General features: G+C 42.0%; 1 protein-coding gene across 1 annotated transcript in view; it reads left to right on the plus strand.

Annotated features, from left to right (window-relative positions):
• Positions 1-2,110: 2,110 nt before the first annotated feature.
• Positions 2,111-22,092, plus strand: part of ALG5 (ALG5 dolichyl-phosphate beta-glucosyltransferase) — a 225,935-nt gene continuing 205,953 nt past the window's right edge. Inside the window, exon 1 of the mRNA XM_085621724.1 lies at positions 2,111-2,325. Within this exon, the coding sequence (XP_085477850.1) occupies positions 2,266-2,325 (60 nt within the window). The 5' untranslated portion in view covers positions 2,111-2,265. The remainder of the gene's footprint in view (positions 2,326-22,092) is intronic.

The raw sequence follows: 22,092 nt of genomic DNA on the forward strand, positions 1-22,092 counted from the left end.
TAGTACATGTTCTTTGTAGCAGGCACATTAACCCTCTGCACTCTGTGGATGAGAAGTGTGCCCATGTGAGTGCACGGTGAGTGATGCGACAGTGTGAGAGTAGTGAAAGAGGAGTGACTGCGGGGTGAGTGAGGTGACCATGAATTTAGGTGCGGATGTAAGTGCGGAGTGGGACGAATGAATGCATGGTTAATGATGGGTTTGTTTGAGCAAGTTGCAAATTGAGCAGTGAGGGGACAGGTGAATGAGGTGTCACATGAGTGCAGATTAGTGGTGTGACTGCAGCCTGAGGTACAGGGTGAACAACGCAAGTGCATTGTGATTGCAGAGTGATCACTGTGAGTGCAGTGTGAGAGGGTGAATGATGTGAGTGCATGGTGATCAGTGTGAGTGCATTGCGATCGCAGTGAGTGCAGGGTGAGCGTGAAAGTGAAGTGCGAGAATGAGAAGTGAGTTCTCTGAATGTAGGGTGCATTCCCAAACACTTGAAGTAACTCAGCATATTATTGACGGCAGCGTAGGGTTTTAAGATATAAGTTAAACTATTGCTATTATGACATTAATCAGGGATCGAGGGTGGAGGAAATAAATAATATGCTGATCCTGCAACACACTTCCAGACCTATGGTTAGGGTTGCCTGCTCATTATTTTGATGTCCCAGACGGTACAAAAATAAGCAGTCCCCTAAAGCTGTATATTTCAGCACTCATCTGTGCGTACTTGGAACAGCAAATATAAATAGAAAGCACTTTTAATTGTGTTCTAGGGCTGCCTCAATGATCCATGACTGATAATTAAAGGGAACAAGACAGAAAAGTCACATTACGAATGAATGCATATGATTTTATTTACAATCCCATTTAGTGTCAAGAGGAGGCCTTTGCAGGCTCTTTTAACATCAAATGGCTGGTATTTTTCTTCTTGCAACCCTACTTTATATTTATTTTCATGAAATGCATTCTCACACTACTGCAGTAACTGTAAAATACAAATGTAAGGAAAAGGCAGAGTTGGGGCCCAGGGGGTACTGGAACTAGACAAAAAAACTAAGCCTCAGTAACCACTTTACAAAAGGTATGTTAATCTGCAAATGGTCCTTAATGACCTGTGAAAAACTGGATAAGACTGGAGACAGCCCAGCAGAGCCCACAGCAGCTCGAGCAGAGACACACTACGGGGGAGGGGGGCTGAATCCCTTGTTGTGCCTGGGCAGAAGTGTGACCGGGAATGCGCGACCCCCTTTCTATCACTTCACGGCCCCCCTGGGGGTCGCGCCCCACACTTTGAAGACCCCTGCTCTAGGGAGAGCATTCCACATCCTGGGAGCGTTGCCAGAGAACGATCGGTATTGTGTGGTTTTCTTTTTCAGTTTCGGAGGAATAAGGAGTGAGTTGGAGCTTCTCAGCGATCTGGATTGACCTGCTCTTACCAGTTTGTTGTTCAGGTAGTTAGGGGCCGGACAGTGAAGAGTTTTGTGTGTGATGCAGGCCAGTTTGTAAATACACCTCCCTTCCATGGGAAGCCAGTTGAGGGAGTCAATAAGGGTTCAATAAGGGACCCAGAGTAGGGCCATTGGTCAGTTGGTGGCTACCTCGGTACTGTAGGGTCCCTATCTACCTGTTCACCAATAATCCACGGATCTCTACTTGCCTGACGCACTGTCTTTTGCTACACCTGGCACTATGGAATTGAGTGCTCGTTATCTTCAGGCCCCTAGATCTGCATGCCGGACCCGGGATTACTTATCCAGTTAAAACAGTCGTAAAATTTAAAGTAACACCTGGCCTGGAACTGGTGTTCAGACATGGACACCACAACCTTGTCAGCTATAAAACTATTGTACAGTCTGGAAAAAATACAATGACAAGGATTTTAACTATATGTCCGTGTCCCATCATCGTGTACAGTCATTATTCGCAAATAAACACATCAATTTTTGCTGCAAAACAAAAGAATCCCATATCTAATTTGTTCGGAAACAAGTTTATGACTATATTCTGCTGCGTTGCAAGTGCAACCCTCCAAAAGTAATGACGCGTCACTACGACCTTACGGCGTAACGTCAGGACGCTTAACGTGGGGAAGTCTCATCGGCTACCGTAGTAGGATGGATCAAGTGACAGCGCTAATGGAGGCGGAGCCATGCAATACTGGTGGCTGCAACACTTCCGCATCGGTGGATGTGAGCTGTTGGTTCGTGCTTGAGTTCATGCTTCCGGACTCACCTGTTCCGCCATGGGCTAGTACTGTCATAAGACAACGCCATGGAACTGTGCGATGCTCTGCAGGTCCTGGCGGCACTGGTTTCTTCTCTGCTCAGCTTGGTAAGTACAGACTACCATTCACTTTCGACCCTACTGCACATTTTTCACGCTAGCTTGCTCGTTGTATTTCAATTCAGTGAAACTCCGCACACTCATTGTAACGTGGTTGTGCTCGCACTGCTTCTCGGCACTTTCAATGCACGTGTTTGCTACCAGGCTGCCTATCCGTGCAATCAAAATGCACAAATCGACATAAGTGCTGCGCTTTAGAGCAGGTCTGCGGTGGCATTTGTAGTGAACCTATGCCTCTGTTGGGTAATGATCATATCTCCCACTAGCAACATGTTGCTACATTGCAGAACATGTAACAACTTATTACAAGACAACACCAAGCACAGATATACTGAACAACCAGTACTTACATTGCATCATCATACTCTCATTCACTAAAACATGGTAAGCTCACCGTAAGCACTCACGTTAACGTCCCTGACTTAGTCACAACTGACCTCCATGCATGAATAGTGTAATGCTGGGCTCTCTGGGTGCTGGGCTTTAAACATAAACGCTCCCATAAGGCAGCGTAATGGTTGTCACTGCCACCCCTATTGAGTTAGAGGTAGAACACAACTAAAATCCCTCTTAAGACCGCAGTGTCTTCAAATGTATATTTGGGGCTCGCCACTGTGAATAAAGGCAATGTATTCACACCACGTCCTTTGTAAGTCAATATGTCATGTGGGCTTCTAGTATGTACTGTAATTGGTAAGTGTATCTCTTTAAATGATTGTGTGCATCTTTAATGTATTGTAGCTTTTTAAATGTGTTTTCGATTCTATGTTCTATTTCATGGATTTAATCTGAATTGCTTCACTGAAGGTTACTACAGGGTTTAAAACCGCGCATTCATTTCTCCAACCATGGATCCGAATTCATATAATGATTTGAGGTGATGTCATTGTCCTACTACAGCTAATGTGATCTTATTTCTAGCGATGCCATTATTGTGCTATTTAGCGATATTGATACCTAGAAAACATCTATCTTATTTGGTTACCATAATGCGCAGCCGTTCCTTTGCATCCATTCATCCACTTTACAGTCTACCACCTTAAGCGAGATCTACACGAATCCCTAGACCTATTTTTCAATACCCTTTGTAGTGCCCACACCCCCTTTTAGACTGGACGTTTGCACTAATTCCTGTTGAACTCCGTGCACAGCAATATAACTTCCAAATTGCCTGACCCATGTTTGGCACATGTAACCATTGCATAAATAAAACGTAGCTCTGTCTAATGGGGTCTCGTGTAACCTCGGGCTAATTCCCAACTTTGTGGCATCACCAGCACACACCCCAGTACATTTCATTGCTCACTGCAACAACACAAACCCTCCCTGTGCTCTTTACACTGCCCCTGAGGTACTCAAATTGCACACTGCAGCTTCAAGCATAATAGATTCACAGAAATGCACATCCGTATTCACGTTCATCTGCACCATTCTCAGACTGGGTAACGTAGCACATGCACATAGTGGTTCTGGGCTTGCGAATCCTATGCTCCAGGAACGTGCATAGTAGAGAGCAGTCAAATGCTGCAAAAAAGCAGCTTCTTGAAATATTCTTTAAAAGCTCATAACGTTTGCACTGTATTAGTACTAACATACATTAAATATTATAAACTTTTTTGAGCGAATGGTTCGCTTCTAATTCATGCAATGCATTTGTATTTAAAAAGCCTTCCTTTCTAAGGATCAGTGTGATAGGTGCTAGACCACGGGCCCTTCCTCAAAGCAGTATCGACCAAGGTGATGTGTCACCAGGAAGTTTTGTTTTTATGTGGCAACTTAGCCTGTCTTTGCCTGTGTCTGAGGAAAGATCATTGATTCTACTTCGTTTCCAGATACGTTTAAGCAGTTATATTACAACTGAATTATGAATAAATGAATACATAGATATGGAAGTCATATAGAGACATCCTGGCTAAATGAATGTTCTTAGTTCCATGCCAACTGCAACACTTGCTCAACATGGCTTTTAGGACTGCCAGTGCTCTCGCACTATGGCAATATATATATGTAAAGATGAATAAGAAATTGAGGCAAAATCAGATCACAGATCCAATTCCGTAATCCTATTACCCCTCCGGCTGCAACACTATAGAATCTATTTAGTCTCCGGTCTAATTGGGTATCAGACACACAAATATTTTATATAGGTATATGGACATTCATGCAAAATGATATTGAGGGCAGCTCAAGACTACCTGTACTGATTAATCTGATAATTCCACTTCTGCTGCAGTGCCATAGAACCAGCATAGAGAATGATTCACAACAGTGTTCTCCTACCGTTGTTCTGACTTATGGTTGCGAATCTAGCAGTCTGAATTTTGAAGTTCTGTTTCACAAACTTGGTATTTGTGTACATTTTCAGCCTTAAAGGAGCCATCCAGTCTTGAGAAAATAACATTTCTTCCCCCATCCCTGTATCTCTAACCACCATCAACAGAAGGCATTCTAGAATGTTTGTACGTTTCATGCTGTTAGCTGGGATTCTGATGTATTTTGTGGCATCATTCACCATATGACTCCTGTCAGACCCTGTTCGGGGGCGCAGCAGGGGCGCTGGTCTTCAACTGTGGTCGTTTGCCTGTAATGTATTGGGGTCCCTGCTTCTATGGCTCCGCAAGATTGTTCAAGTACAACCCTGTCAACTCCTGACTCGTAATGGTAGCGATGGCGAGCAATCAGAGGCTTCTCAGGGATGAGGGTGCACAAATTAAAGACTCAACAGCCACCCAGCAGCAGAATAACTGAATGTCCAGCTCTACTTAGATAAGAAAATTACTTTAATATACACACTTAAAATGGAATACCACACAAGAAAATGTCAGCAGAGACAAATTTATGCTGGACTTAGTTTACTGCACCTTGGCTGCCGCCTTTATTTCCCTCCTTCTCAGGTTGCCTCCCTCTTGTATCTCTAGGCAGGTTTCCTGTTAAAGGCAAGGGTGCAGTTTAATAACAAGTTTGCTTAGTTCAGTGTGTCCTCTTTTAAACAGTATCACAACCTGCAAGTCTCCATGTTCATTTTAGCTGCTGGTGGGAAAGCGGCTACACATCTTGGATGTCTCCCGCTTCTGAGAGTAGACACCTCTGCGGCAGATGCAGCTTTCACTTCAGGTAGACCACAGTAGGCTGTAGCAGATGGAATTGCCATCTAGAGTCCTTTGGCGTCTCTAGGTGCTGGCTGCAAGCAGGTGCCCTGGGCAGACATCAGAACTGCTGTGTACTCGACAACAGACTGTAGGTGTGCAGGTAGGTGGGTCACAGTAGCACAATGACTACTGTTGGGCATGCTTCTCATTTAAGGCTGTGGTGACCACAACAGGCATACTGCTGGTGTTTGTGGCAACAACCATCATGTACACAGTTTCTCAGATAGGGGCACGTTTCTCAGATAAGGCAGTGGTGACCGCCACAGGCATACAGTTGGTGTCTGTGGCAACAACCGTCGTGGACGCAGTTTTTGATTCTGGTGGTGATGCTCACTACGGGCACAACTGTTGGTTCTCTGTGACCATGTCCAACATGGGAACAGCCCTGGTCTTCAGTGGCAACTTCCACTGTATGTGATACTCTTGGTGTCAGTGATATGAACAGCTGCGCTCTGTCTTCTTGGTACGATGGAGCAGTCGGCTATCAATCTATGATTCCCAATCCGAACTGCACTACTGAAAAGACTTCATTCACGTTTCTAGGGATGATAGATCACTGTCTGCAGTTATTCTTGGCTTGATAGATCCACAGCACCAGAATCTGGCTGCTTTTGGCACTCCCTGGACAGTCACCCCCCTGCGGGGATGGCTGGCTCTTTCCGTCTTTCAGAAGGCAGACTGGGGCCCAGGCAGTTCAGTTCAGGGGTACAGACCTTCAGAAAGGCAAGAGTCAAGGTAATATCCCCTCACCTTTGGGAAGCTGGTTGTCATGCCAACAGTAGTTCTGGTTGCACAGCAGTCCTCTGAGTACCCTGTGGAGCATTTGTTTCCTTGATCAAACAGAAAGTTGAACTGATGCAACAAATGGGTCAATGGCGCTCATTTTTATACAGTCAAAGCAGACAGGAGGTGTGGATTCTCTGTCTGCATCTTCAGAACCGGTTTGGGTGGTTCATTCAAATGTCCTCCCTAGGCACAGCCCTTGTGTCAGGTAGTCTCCAGCCTGGAGCAACCACAATAGAGGCACAAAGAGGTGTGAACTTTCTGCACCGGACTATGAACAGTCACCCTGAACAGTGATTAGGAAAGAGACAAATAACTGGCTTCACCTTAGGTTTCCTTCATCTTAATGACAGAGCCATCAATCCAAACCTTTACCCCCACCATCTCCCAAATGGCAGTGCTACAGGAAACCTAATCAGCTGCTCCTCTCAGAAGAAGGCCTAATTGACTTTCTAAAGGAGCCTAGTTTCCTCTGTCCACACTTCACGCTCTAGGTCTCCTCCCTCTAGCTTCAGAAATGTCAGCAATACACTTCCACTGTCTGGGGAAACCAACCTCACCTCCATCTTGTGCACAGAATGAGTCCACAGGCTTACAAAATGGAACTCACAGGCCTACATTACTCTGTCTCACTCATACACACAGTGAATGTATATACATAAACGGCACAACAGTCTCTTAGGATGTTAGCCAAAGGTTTTGAGTTAGCACAGGAAAGCAGAACTTTACACAAGTGAGCCAGTTGGCTCCCTCTTCAGTCACACAGAAGAAAAGATCTGGTCACGACTATAGATTCACAAAAGACGGTATTCTACCTCAAAGGGACAGGCCTAGGCCTGTGCGCTCACACTTGATTAGTGTGAGGAAAGGTTAAAAATAAAAAATCAGAATACCAGATGCATTCATTTGGGCACCCAGGGCAGGGAAACGTGACTGTCAGTCAACCAAGGAATTTCCTGTCCGAACACCCTTTTAAATTCTATTTAAGACAGTGGAAAAATTGTAATGCTATTAGACTTTCTGCTCTGCTAAATTTTGAAAATGGGTGGGGAGATAGGTGTTAATAGTTTGGTGGGCATAGAGAACATCAACAACGTTGGAACTTTGTGAGTATTCACAATCTGCCCCAATAGCTCACATATGCATGTGTGAAACTGTTGCCAAAAGATTACGGTTTATATTCTTTTAAGGTGGGAGCGTACCATAAACATACCAATTTTATCTGGGAGTGCAGGGAAAGGGATGTCTAAACATAGGAAAACAGTTTTAAGTTGGGGGGGGGGGGGGAGTCCAGGAGTTGTGATTGTGCAAATGCTCCCAACTTTAACAAGCAGACTTTCGTTGTTGGCACACAGTCTGCAGGAATAGCGGTATTAGAAATGGACGAAAACCCAGATGTCTGTTTTTCGTAAGTTTCTTATAATACTTATTGGGTGTTTTGTGAGTCACAAAGCAAGAGTAATTCTATGAAAATCAGAGAAGAACATTTACAATTTGTAGATTTACTCTTGCTTCATGAAAAATCCCTGTTTTCAAGGCCTGTCATTGCATCCACAGTTTAGTCACATTATGTAGACAAAAGAAAAATAAATTGATATGAGAGACAGATAGACATGTAGGTTCATTTAAACTCTACATTTCACCCCTGCTGCCTCACCATAAACATTCCTTAGTTTCCAGACTTTTCTTTACATTGTAAATGACATCAAAGGCTATGTTGCTGCACATTATCAGTATTTTGCATGTAAAGAATATGATGTTCCAAAAAAGGGCAGTGACCTTCATTCACTTCACTAACTCTTTACAGTATAAAAAGCAAAATCTATATGGGAGGTGTCATTCTGTTCAGTTACTTATCGACAGTGTTAAGCTCCGCTGGGACAGGGTGGATAGTGGCAGAATGGTACATACATGACTGCAGCACCAGTTGAGAGAACTGTCCTGGTGTGCAGTATTATTTGGTGCTGCTAATGTCTATAGTGTTTTGGTATGCAGTATTAGGTGAATGTATGAGAGAGCTGTGCTGGGGCCCTGTAGGGCTGTGGGAAAGTGTTTGTGGACAGTGTCTGGTTGGTACGGCTTTGTTCCTGTCCTCAATTCCAAGATCTTTGGGCACAGTGTCTGGGTGTGCAGTGTTAGGATGTTGATTTCCCTGGAGGTAATGGTCAAGGAGGACCAGGCATTTACATATAGACATTAAGTGCTGCAGTGAGAGAGTCTCATTAGGCAGGTTTGTGAATGCAGCATCAGCGGGTAGTATTGGGTGTGAAACGTCATGGTGGGCAGCACCATTGTCTGCAGTTTGAGTTGCCTGTGTATGTGTGTGCCTGTCTTGTGTCCATATGTAGATGTATTTTGTTTGTGTGCGTTGCTCTTTGTGTGCAGGTGTCCATTACCCAAAACATACATTACAAAAAAAATGACAGTTATATTTCATTTGCCAGTCTGTGCTTTTTTTTCTGATGGGAAATGTCATGATAAAGTATGAAATAGGCAAAACGTCACTGGAGTGAACAAATAGTGCCCATTAAAAAAAAATATATGTCTAGCATAGAATTCATATATATTGTAAAGCTCCCTCTTTGACAAGAAGCACAGTATTGCAGGGTATATTTTCTTGTTGAAAGCACAAGGGATTTAATATATTTCCATTAGGTTAATGCACACGCATTGCAACATCCAATCTCAGCAGCTGCAATGCCACACTAAAAGTTACAATTTGAGAACTAAATTCCTGGGAACCACTAAGTTTAATTCCAATTACACCTGTATGTTGGCCTTTTGTCTCTAATATATTAAAATCTAGTCACTGAAAAAAATACAGTTAGATTGAGGTATGTTTCTGGGTCAAGCCGTAAACCACTGAAATTTGTCAGTTACGTTTAAGAGCACAAAGACATAACACTTGATGTGGCATAACTCATGGTTATCCGCCATGCTGTTGCCCTGGTAACTGTTATTGTGTCTACGTATTGTTGCCAAATAGGTTTTTTTGTGCATGGTGGGTGAGCATGAGTTACATACCCTGTGTGTGTTCATAAACATTACTGGCAAATTTCACTGGTTTTATGCATTTGATCCAGAAACATTACTCCTTTCCTTTTATTTTTATTTTTTTTTCCAGTGAATTTCTTTGTTTTTTTTCTATGACATTATTAAATTTGAATCCTGAGGTATATGATCGACTTGTCAATTTAATTAAGAAACTTTATTTGGTCTTTCGAAAAGCAATGGACCATAAAAGTACATAAAAAAAAAAAATGCACTTATCTGTAAACACACGTAAGAGTTAAAAATAGTCATAAAATGAGATTAAAAAAAGCTAAAAGCTCTTTTGAGGTACAAAACAAACAAGTCAGATAATACATCAGATATCCATAGACTTGTCACAGTTGATGTTGTTGTCCAGCATAACTTTCAAACTCAGTAAGGATGGCTAGAACCCTCTGCAGTGACATTGTGAGGTCAGACAGATATGACCGTATGTCGTCAGCGTACTGTGACACTCTGGTTCGCCCACGTCTTTCAGGAACCCCACTATATCACCTCTCACATGCACACAGGATGCCAACGGTTTCATACAAAGGGCAAACAGGAGGGGCAACAAAGGGTATCCCTCCTGGGTCCCTCTAACCAGAGGGAATGCATGTGACAATGTGCCATTAACCTTCACCCTTGCGGTCGGGTTTTTGTAATGTGACTCCATCTAGTGACAAGACACCGGACCAAAACCCAACTTCCGCAGGACTTGAAAAAAGGAACACCCAGTCTATGGAGTCAAAACGCCTTCTTGACATTTAAGTCCAGGAGAGCTTTCGGCTCCAGCCTGTCCTTCATGTAGTTTAGCCAGTTACGTAGCCGTCAGATTTTCTCTTGTGTCCAGGTTGGGCATAAAGCCTGTCTGGTCTTTGTGGATAAGGGGGGTTATGATTCTCACTAAACTGAGAGACCGGCCCTTCGGCAGGATCGTAACTTCCATGTGCAGGGCTCGACATCTTAAAAATCTTACTTGACCTGCAGGTCTAGTGACTAGAATTATCTACTCGACCTAACATCAATGCACTTGACCCACAAATTTGTTGCATACAAATTTTCTTTAAACCATTTGCAGCGCCAAGAACCTAAGAAAACTTTGACCAACCAAATTTGTAAACAGCAAATTTTAATTTATCACTCAAGTACCTTCCTAAGATGTGTGTATCAGAGGTGGTGATCATTTACGAACCTATTAAATAGGGCAACAAATACCCCATAAACCTTAACATGTCACTGAAAAAATATCCATGAACAACATATCAGGCACTTGCTTGTTACTGTAGATGCTGATCCTCTGAGCTAACCAAAGATGTAAGGGTTGCGCTCAGATGCAACGCTGCCTGCTGTCTTTGGAATACTTTCTATCTTTAAATAACGTTGTGCAACAGAACCATACTTTTATCAATGAAGAAGTTGAAACAGACTGAGCCAATAGACTTCAGTATAGCCAGACCTTTTCAAAATAAGGACAGTTTTGCATATTGGACCTGGAAGGCTGTGTCCAGTAATGTCTTTGTTCGGAGTTTGCTCTCAGCGAAATCCGTACGGAGCTCTTTTTGTTATTCAGTTCATTCTGCTAAACCGCTGTTCACATATTGCTGTTGTTGGACTGATGGAAAGCATGATTTCTAAAATTGGAAGGACATGTTTAACTTATTCTGGGTGTTTTTTCAATCGCTGAGTGAAGAGGGAAGACTGGCTTATGCGTCCTCCGATGAAAGATGTACAGTTTGAAATCTAGCCACTCTCCAGGGGCAGACTGTATTTCATCATCAGTAAGTACCTTTTTGTAGTACGGAACAAGCTCCTCAAATTCTTGATCCCCAAAACCTCTAATCTTTTAAACAGAGTCTGGCCACAAAGTAAACTCAAAAATGTTAAACCAAGAATGCGGCTTGCCAGAGATGTGCTTCAGAAACCGGTCATTTATAAAAGAAACGCTCTCTATTAACTCAGTAGTGTCTTCCTTGACACTAGTTTCATGAGAGCTGCCTTTTCTAGCAGGGTTTGCCAGTGTTTAGTTATGGGACCCCTGCAAAAGTATTGTCTTTAAAAAGCAATTGAAATTGTGTTAGTTTTTTTCCTGGCTTTGTTTCCCGCTGTATTAGCTTCTATTGAAGCACCTCAATCTTTCTTGCAATTTCAGAAATAAGACTGTCTTGTTGTTGAAATGCCTTAGACGCTTGCTGAAGCAGCTCTGTGAAGTCTTATCATGAAGTGCAAGAAATAAAGAAACTTCTCTGATTTCATGCCATGAAGTAATCCTTTAACTTTGTTTGAATATTCATCACTACCAGTAGCAAGGTGCTCAAGATGAAGTACTGTAGACTCCCAGTTTGTCTTAAGCGTTGTTACTGCCCTGTGCGGACTTGCTACCCATCTGATTTGCTGCAATCCACCAAAATGTTTTAATTGCTCTTCCTGATTCTCAGCTAGCTTTTAAGTTCCCTTCTCTGCTTAGGTGAATAATAATATAGTTTGAAACATCCTTTTGAGCACCTCTTCAAATTTGGATAAGTATGAACTTGTTTTAACATCACACACAGCAAGTTCTAGATTGTGAGTAACACAGTGCACAACTGCAATGTGATCGCAACTGTCCCATCCTTGATGTGCAGAGATTTCGTCCAGTAGCTGCTTCACAGCAGCAGATTTACTGCCAAGGTTCACAGCAGCTCCATCTGTATTCAGACCAATGCATTTCTGGCTCAGAATATCCAGAGATATGCCCATGCTTTGCAGGCCAAGTAATAGTGCATTTTTCACTCCGGATGCAGTGGAGCTTTTCATGCTGACAATGTCACAGACATGGGTAACAAGGGTACCTTCACAAACGAATCGTACATAAATCAGTTCCTGTTCCTGTATTCCTTTATCAGTTGACCCATCTGACATAACTCTGAGGAACCTAGCATTTTCTATCTGTGATCGGATTGTCATTTTTATGGTTTCTGAAATTGGTATTACAAAGTTACGGCATACATGATCATTGGTATAATTTTCCAAATTCCAGTCAGGATTGTTCTTTTTCTGCAGTGTGCAGAGTTTTGGGAACTTAATAAAGGCCTCACCTTCTTTTGCAAGATAATAGGCTGTTTGAGTGCCCGAAAATTTTTTCATGCATTTTTGTGATCGATTTGGCTATACAGGTCTCTTGTGGGTTTTGAATTGCAGCTTCATGGGATTTGCATTTTTCATGGGATTTGCTCTTGTTGTGCCATTCTATGGTCTCCCTTTTGATTTTTTTCTGTCACACCAACATATAGACTAGATAGTATCTGCAAGATGAGGAAACTTCCTGCAAACTCCACCATACAAAACTTGAGACTTTTTTAAACTGGTCTCTTCTAGGACCGCTCCGCTAGTTTCCTTTTCTTCAGTCACTGCCCACTTAAAATCTTCAAGCCATTTCTGTTGTACAACTCTGTCTTTTTGTTTGATCATACTCCCTTTGCTTTTGGTGGATTTCTTTTAATGACTTCCTTTTCCCACCTGCTGCACTCTCTCCTGCATTATTCATTCGCGTTGCTCCAGTGGTTTTCCCCATCCACAACCTGATGTCTGCCATTGTTGCTGCACTCTCGGCCTGATGTCTGCCTTCTCCTCACTAAATAGCCAGCACTGCTTCTGTCTTCCAAGCTAGAATCTTCAAAAGAAAAAACAATAACTGTAACTAATTTAAAATAACAGGAACTGTGTACAAACTACTAACTTTAAAGGCTGTCAGCTGCACAGAGCAGTAAGTGTAGAAATGTCCACTTTCCAAAAGTGGCATTTTCTAAAATATTAATGTTAAATCCACCTTTTCCATTAAGGAGGATTTATCATTACTATTCCAAAGATATTAAACCTGGAAAAAGCTTTTCCTCTCTGATCAGGAATAATTGCAGCTTAAAAGTGTATTAAGGAATTCCCTATGCTAATCTATGAGAGGAGGTAGGCCACAGTAGTGAAAAATGAATGTAGCTGCTTGTCACTATCAGGACATGCAAAGTATCATAGTACATTGACATACCTTTCACTTGTTTACCACCCTGCCCTGAGGGCTGTAACCTGTACCCAACGTTGTGTGGCTTACATTTAATAAAAGGGAAGTTTGAGGCTTGCTAAGTAGTTTTAAATGCCAAGTCGAAGTAGCAGTAAATTGCACACACAGGTCTGCAGTGGCAGGCATGAGACACTGGTTTAAGGCTACTTTTCCAGGTAGTGGCACAATAAGTGCTGCAGCCCAATCGTATCTTATAACTTATTGGCCCTGGGTATAATTTGATATATCCCCTTTACAACAAATGAAATTAAATATGCCAATCACTTATGCACCAAATTACACACGTTTTAGGAAGAAGGCAGCACATGCACTTGATCAGCTGTGGTAAAGTGCTCAGAGTCCTAAGGCCAAAATGATTCAGTAAAAACTGGCGGCAAAACGTTTAGGGGAGGGCCACCCTAAGGATGCCTGGTCTAGAATTACAGATTTCCTGGAAGTGAGTCTTTCCGTTTGCTCAAGTCACTTGTTAAAAGGGATGAGACTGTACACAAGACCACGTCTTTGCAAATGTGCACAAGAAGTGTTAGTAGCTATTTTTTACATGGAAAATATATACACGGTTTGAAATAAATGAGATTGCTGTCGAGATTTGGAATTTATAAAAACAGATTCGTTTTTAGGGACCGGCTTTGTTGATATTACTGTTGCTGTTGTGTTTTGTGTGTTAGCTTGAAACAGTCTCCGAGGTCCCACAAATGTACAGATCTCATAATGATTTCACAAAACTACAGTCCAGTAATGAGAATAAAACCTACGCCATAACACATGCTTTAGGAAACGATTCTGATGGTGATTCAAATTGTTTCCTAAAGCACGTGTCATGGTGTATGTTTTATTCCCATTGGTGGGCTTTAGTTTTGTGCCGGTACTTTCTAGAAGGAGATGCCAAAACATACCACAAAAAAAAATGTTGCAAGCAGCCGGAAGTCCAAGTGCATGCTTATTTTCTCTCCATAGAGCTTGCTCAGCAAGAAACACACATTTGTGCACGGAGCACTTGCAAAGGCAGAATAAAATGAGCCACCAACATGTTCAAGGCGATAGGCACAAATATCAGTGAGCCAACAATCTGACTGCGCCATCTGCTGTTTATTGTTGTGGACCTGCAGACCTGGTAATGCATACATTGCCACGACAATTTTAACGAAGGGTCTAGAACATTTTGAAAATATGCAGACCGATTAATCAACCAGAGGACATGCTGGGACATAGGCAAGCAGTCAAATGCAATAAACTATAATGTTAAAAGCAATGTAAGTTTTCCTTAAATAAAATGTTCAATATATATATATATATATATATATATATATATATATATATATATATATTTCATCGTTTCACTGCTAAAGCATTCCCCATGCCTACGACGCTGGTGCCGTCAGTGGTAGCAGTAACCACTCCAAATGATTACGATCCTATCCTCAAAGTATAAATCCAGAGGAAAAAGGGACAGCACACCAGGAAACAGCACAAAATAACTTTATTTGTGCACTAGCTTAATTCAGGACGACGCGTTTCGGCGTTAGCCTTTGTCAAGTAACTTCCTGTTTACCCACAGGCCGTAGAAATACACGGACATGGTTGATAGACATAAAAGAAATACTGCTATTGATTCAAGCATAGCGTAAGAATTGCATAAATTAATTCCGTAATTCAATTCACATCCATCAGTGACAGTCGCAATCTATTTACAAATTCATAGACTGAAATTATTCCAATGATACCAAAATATTGTCGTAATTCAATGCGATCATGTACTGTAAAAATAGACAAAGTATAGAGTCCCTCATGATCGTGACATGGCCTAATATAAAATTACATTAGTGACTCATGCAAGTGTATTCGACGGGAAATGGCAATATAATTGTAAGCTATGCCCCATCTGGTGACCGTTTTTGACAATTTCTGTACAATAAAGTTATACAAATTCAATCAAACTCGATTTCAACATGAATACATATGCTGCTTTTGTCTTGCTTCTGTCATTTTTAAGGATTATTATGCATTCATTTACTTTTATGACATAAGGTATCATGGTTAGTGATATCTGCGTGGCAAAGTACATCACCAGTGAAAATAAAATAGAGCATAAATCTCGATAACGGGGTAAGGGCGCAATTGCGCCATTATCTTAACCCCGTTCGTGTATGATAGTTTATGTAGGTGAGTGCCCTGCAATAGTCTCTACCGCGGGGAAAGCAGGAACAAGCCTTTATTAAGTGCTAGATAGGGGAAGTGATGAGGAAGTGTGGGAGTGAAGTGCATAATTACACGTGACACAAGAAAGGGTGACAGGACATACTATGGACAACATCTGCCACAATTGCGGTTAGTAATGCATGTTACCCCTATTGGGGTTGATAACATAGTCCATCGGTATCCTAATACCCTAACTAAATAAAATGTGTGAAATAAGAAATAAAATACCATTACCATTAAAATCCCAGCCCACACAGGTTGGGAGAAAACACATTACTGATTACGAGATTGCAGAATACGGCGAAAGTGGCAGGCTATAGCCCTATGTGGGTCGCAAGTTCTTCCCCACTATTGAGTTCCTTGGGTACCTTGCAGTCCAGATCGATAATGAATTTGGACTCAAGTACTCTTAGATTTTTTTCTCGGTCACCTCCCCGTGTATGTTTCAAAATTCGCTCAACTCCATAGAATCTTAAACTGCTGTTGTCACTGTTGTGGAGTTCTGAATAGTGACGTGCCACAGGATAATTGTGATCACAATTCTTAATGGCACGTAAATGCTGTAGAATTCTTAGTTTTAAGGGCAGCTTTGTACTGCCCACATACTGGAGGCCACAGGGGCATTCCAGGACGTAGACAGTAAAATCGCTGGTGCAGTTAATGATGTGTTTGATTGGACGTATTTGTCCAGAGCCCGTAATATATTCTTTGCAATTCTTGCCATTTCGATCAGCTTTACACATACCACACGTGGTGAAGCCATTAGGCATTTTCAACCACTGTGATCTCATATCCTCATTCTGAAAGCTGTGGACTAGTCTGTCTCTCAGTGATCTTGCCTTTTTGTAGGTTATCTGTGGTCTTGATCCTATACGATCACCAATAATTGGATCTGCAGTTAATAGATTCCAATGCCTGCTCATGATCCTCTCTAATGTCCATGCACCCCTACTGTACTGTGTTATCATTCTAGGTGCATTAGACTTGGTCTCCTCATCCTCTTTTTTCCTAGTACTGGTTCTCGATGGTTTAAATAGTAGGTCGTGTTGTTTCAGATCGTTGACCTTATTTTTAGCTATTGTTAGGGTTTGTTCCTTGTATCCCCTTGATTTAAAGCGGGTCAACATGGTCTGTTGTTCCTGCAGAAAATCATCATCAGTGCTACATGCACGGCGGGCTCTCAGCAGCTCCCCATATGGTATGCTGCTTTTCAATGGTACTGGGTGGTGGCTCACAGCGTGTAATAGTGTATTTCCAGCGGTTTGTTTACGAAAAAGGCGGGTGGTAATCCGTTCCTCCTTTATCTCTACCGCAATGTCCAGGAATTCACAGTAAGTTGTACTTATGGTATGTGTGAATTGTAGGTTTAGGTCATTGATTCCTAATTGCTCAATGAATTCCTTGGCTAGATTCTTTGAACCGTTCCATATAAGGAACAGGTCATCTATGTATCTGATCCATACTAGTATGTGATCAGTGTATTTTTATAGATGCTGTGTCCATACCACTTGCTCCTCCCACCACCCCAAAAACAGATTAGCTAGACTAGGGGCAAAGCAAGTACCCATCGCGGTACCAGACCGCTGTCGGTACAGTGATTTCTCAAAAAGGAAGATATTATTTTGGAGGCAGAAAAGCATCATTGTTTCTAGCATTCTGTTATATATATATATATAATTACCTACTGGCGGTCGCCAGTAGGTAGTTATAGTTGGGACCCTGTTTCCATAGGAAAACCGCAACATTCTATTTGGAATAACTTTGGCGCCGGTCGACGAATCCTCGCGAAATTTTCAAAACTAATGGGGCGCTACGCTCCGCTCCTACCCTGAAAGTCTCGGGGGGGATTCGTCAAGCGGGGGCTGAGATAAAAGGGGGGTCCAAAAACGCGTTTTTCCCATGCATTTTTCCATAGGACCTTTAGACACAGCTACAGCCCGAACGGCTGAACAGAGTTCCTTGAAATTTGGCAGAGAGGTAGTCTACAGGTCAAGGAAGTGCCTTTTGTAGGTTTGGTGTAAATCTGTTCAGTAGATTCTGAGAAAATAGCCTTTAAATCAATATATATATCTGAGCCAGCTTACGGTGCGCTTACGGTGCGCTTACCGTACGCGCACGCCGCCGTGCGCGAGCGCGATTCTGATTGGCTGTTGAATCTTAGTAAACATTCGAATCGGTCGAAACCAGGAAGCGGCGGCCGCCATTTTCTCTCTCACAGTCTGAGAGGGGGTTAAAAAACAAAGGCCAAAAACATGTAAAGGGGCTGTTTAGACAGCTCCTAAGCACCTAGCCATGTTGAGGGAGTCCTCAAAGATCCGCCAAGGCCAAAAACGGAATTTTAATTTTTTCGAAAATTTCGCCGATTACGCTTACCGTACGCGTACGGTAAAAAATAATAATAAAAAAAAAATGTCCATACTTTCCCCACCCCATGTGTAAATGGTGCCCGAAGTGCACCAGTTGTGCATGGCATATTACAGATGTGAAAAATTAAAATATTACCTTTCACAACGAAGCGCATCATATGTCCTCCATGTGCGCACGGTGCGCGAAGCGCATCGTGCGTACATGGCCCATCTAGCGTAACGTGGGCGCGCGGTGCGCGAAGCGCACCGTGTGCTCACTGTGCGCGCACGGTGCGCGAGGCGCACCGTGCGCGCACGGAACGAACTGCGTTAAGTGGGCGCGCACGCCACGAATGGCGTAAAGTAACTTAGCATTTAAAAAAACGTACAAATTCACTGAAAAAACCATAGGTTTCACACACGTTATAGTTAGGAATTAGCATTTACAAAACCTTGCAAATTCAGTGAAAAAACCATAGGTTTCACACATGTTATAGTTAGCTGGAAATTTTACTGATAAAAAACCAATGAAATTCCCCCGTTATAGTTAGTGCAGGCAACTATAACTCACGCGACCGCAATCTTCTGCTGATGCTAATACTGTATTTAGACACTTATTTGCCCATGTCGTCTTCCATAAAATTTTAGCTATACATATATTACAAATATTTTTTTTTCATAAAGACACATATGTCATCAGCAGAGGATTGTGGTCGCGTGAGTTATAGTTGCCTGCACTAACTATAACGGGGGAATTTCATTGGTTTTTTTATCAGTAAAATTTGGATCACTACAATCCAATCCAAACGATACTGAAAAGGCGCTGACTCCGTGGGAGATTTCATCAAGAAAAATGCTTTATTCACACCAAAAGCCAAACGCGTTTCGACGGACTTGCCGCCTTGGTCACTGAACACAGGTAAGACGTAATCACTACGTTTAAATACACTCTTGGCTAGTTAACCTATAGAGGTTACTCATAAACATAGAAAGAGTCACTACTGCATCAGCGAGTATTAAAGGAAACGGTAATCACATAAATATTGACTTCCATCGTAAAACATAAACATTGCAAATATATGCCTCAATGTTATTAAATTGACTCGCTGAAAGAAAGCAATTAAACCCTAGTGGGTAGTGGCTGCATGTGACTCCGATATAAGGATTCAGAACACCTAAAGGAAAAACAAGCTAAAGTTAATCTTAGCTAAACTGAATGTCAAAACCTGTGCTTTAGAAGAGTGGGCAAAACACACAAAAAGAAGTCTTTGAAATATGTGGTAATACTACAGTGCTGTGTGTACTGTTTTTATTGCAGATGCACACTGAGGGCCTCATCCGCGTTAAGTCCATTCGGAATCTTGCTATCGAGTAAAGGGATGTATCTAGATTCGAGTTTGCGAAGAGATAATAATCTGTTCCCTCCTCGAATGTTTTTGGGGACACTATCTATCACAAAATATGTGAGATCCTCACTTCTACCCCTGTGTACGGTGTTTATGTGACGTGCCACAGGGTAAGATGGATCGTCACTGTTGATTGCACGAAGGTGCTGCAGAATTCGTACGTGTACCTAGTGGATAGTGCTACCCACATACAGTTTGTTGCAGGTACACTTGAGAACATAAACTGCAAATTCTGTCTTGCAGGTAAAGTTGCTGCGGATTTCAAAAGGAGTGTGTTTGAATGGCAAACTAAGGCTGCGGGTATTAGTCCCAAATTTGCACGCCTTACATTTGGCACATTTGTAAAATCCATTTCTTGCTTTGAGCCATTCTGTTTTGGTATCTAGTCTGGGTGAATTACAAACTAGCTCCTGCCTCATGGATTTCGCTAGTCTAAATGTGATTTGTGGAGGTTTGCCGCATATCTCTCCTATTGTTGGATCACTACGTACCGCTGGCCAATGTTTCGTAAGTATTCTGCGTATGTTGTTGTGATAGATGTTCTAGCCAGTGATTAGTCTTGGTGGTGTACTAGTTAGAGGGTCGCGTGGTGACATGGAAATGGTTGTGTCTCTTTTGAGTAGCTTTGCTCTTTCTACTGTGGCGCATTTGTTTTCTGCCTTGTGGAGGATCTCTGGTTTGTATCCTCTGTTGTTTAGTCTATCAAAGAGTTCTTTTTTGGCTTGATTGAAACTAGTTGGAGAGCTGCAGTTTCGTTTCATCCGCAGACATTCCCCGTAGGGGATGCTTTCAATAAGTTTACTGGGATGGAAACTGCTGGCGTGTAGGATGGAGTTCCCTGAGGTGCTCTTTCTATAGGATCTTGTTTCTATATTGCCATCATGGATGTACAGTTCTAAATCTAAAAAGTGGATTAACTCTTTGCTGACAGTACAAGTAAATTTTAAATTCAACTCGTTGTTGAGATCTTGAGAACATTTTATGGCAGTTTCTTCTGTGCCTTCCCACAATATGAAGATATCATCTATATATCTCGTGTACAGTTTTATGTTCTCTTGTAGTTGTAAAGGGTAATCAGCCATGAGCACCTGCTCCTCCCACCAGCCCATATGCAAATTAGCATAGCTGGGGGCGAAGCAAGTACCCATGGCCGTACCTTGGATTTGCTGGTAGTGTAGCCTGTCATACAAAAAAACATTATTATGTAAGCACCATTTCGCCATGTCTAATAGCATGGCTGTGTGTTGGTAGAGCTCCAATGGCCTTTTGTTAAGAAAAAATTTCATGGCATTGAGACCATCATCATGCTTAATGCTTGTATACAGACTCTGTACATCAAGTGTCAAAAAAACAGAATTGTCATTCCATTGGTGATTATCTATTTTTCTCAAAAAGTCCCCAGTATCTCCAATGTACGATGGTAAACTCCGAACGAAGGGTTGAAGAAAGAAATCGATGTATCTACTTGTGTTTTCGAAGAGACCCCCAATAGCTGAAATAATAGGTCTTCCAGGGGGACACACAGGATTTTTATGAATCTTAGGGATAAGATACAATTGTGGTGTTACAGGATAATCATTTTTGAGGAAATCCATCTCTTCTTTGGATAATAGTCCAGTTCCCTTCCATTCATACAGGGCTCTGTGGAAACGTTCTTTCACCCCTGTAGAGTGTGTGGAGCTAATACGGCTGTAGCAGTTAGCATCTTGCAGTTGTGACATTGCTTCCTTATGGTACATGTCCGTAGGCCATAGGACAATGTTGCCCCCCTTATCAGACCATCTGACCATTATGTCGTTCCTTGATTTGATTTTTCTGATTAGTGTGTTGTACTCAAAGGATCTATTGTTGTGGATCATGATAAAGTTCTTATTACTATTGAGAGCCAATTCTTTGAGGTCTCTGATGACATTGTCCGAAAATATATCAATGCCATCCCTTGGCATCACTGGAGAAAAAATGGATTTAGGTCTGAAAGGGCTTTGTGACCGTTGGAATATATTGATGTCTGAGCTAATCGCTGCGTCCGCAGGAGATATCTGGCTTACTTCCTGATCCAATTCTTGTAAATTCTGTAAAAGAGACATATCTGCTACTCGTAGATTGCTTGCAGTGGCATTGGTGTTGTCTATTGATGACATGGTGGTTGACTTTTTGTTGACATTGTAGAAGTATTTACATAGTTTAAGTTTCCGAATGTATTGAAAAAAGTCTATTCTGGTCTGTGTATAGTCAAAGTTAGTGACTGTACAAAAGGAAAGTCCCAATGATAAAATATTTTTCTCTTTATTCGTTAGCTCCATCTGAGACAAGTTGATTACTGTGTTTGTCCTCTTCTTCTACAGGGTTTAATTGCGCTTGTTCTTTCTGTGTGACGGTCTGCCCGCCTTTTGTTGCACATTTGCCCCACCTCCTGTTTTTCCTGCTCCTTCTTTTTGTTGAGCTGTTGATTTTTGGTCTGGTTTTGACGTTCTGGGTCTTAGGCTCATTATCCTTTCTAAACGTAAAAAACCAAACTCCTGGATAGGTGTAGGTGCGCTGCAGCTCGGTTCTTGTGGTGTTGCCCCTTCTAAATCTGATTCCAGTTCTGAGCTGAGTTCTGACTCGCTCGGATCACTGACTCTCGGGATTTGCCCCGCAGATGAAGATAATTGCTGCCTCCTGATGTTATCAAATTTTTTAGAAAACGTGTAAATACGTCCTTGGAGATAGTCGTTTCTATCTCTTTGAAACTTCATCGCTTTCCTTTGTTTTATAATCTGTTCGTGCTTTGAAACTTTATTTTCTAT

This window comes from Triturus cristatus, chromosome 8 (assembly GCF_964204655.1).
Source record: "Triturus cristatus chromosome 8, aTriCri1.1, whole genome shotgun sequence".
Classification (NCBI taxonomy): domain Eukaryota; kingdom Metazoa; phylum Chordata; class Amphibia; order Caudata; family Salamandridae; genus Triturus; species Triturus cristatus.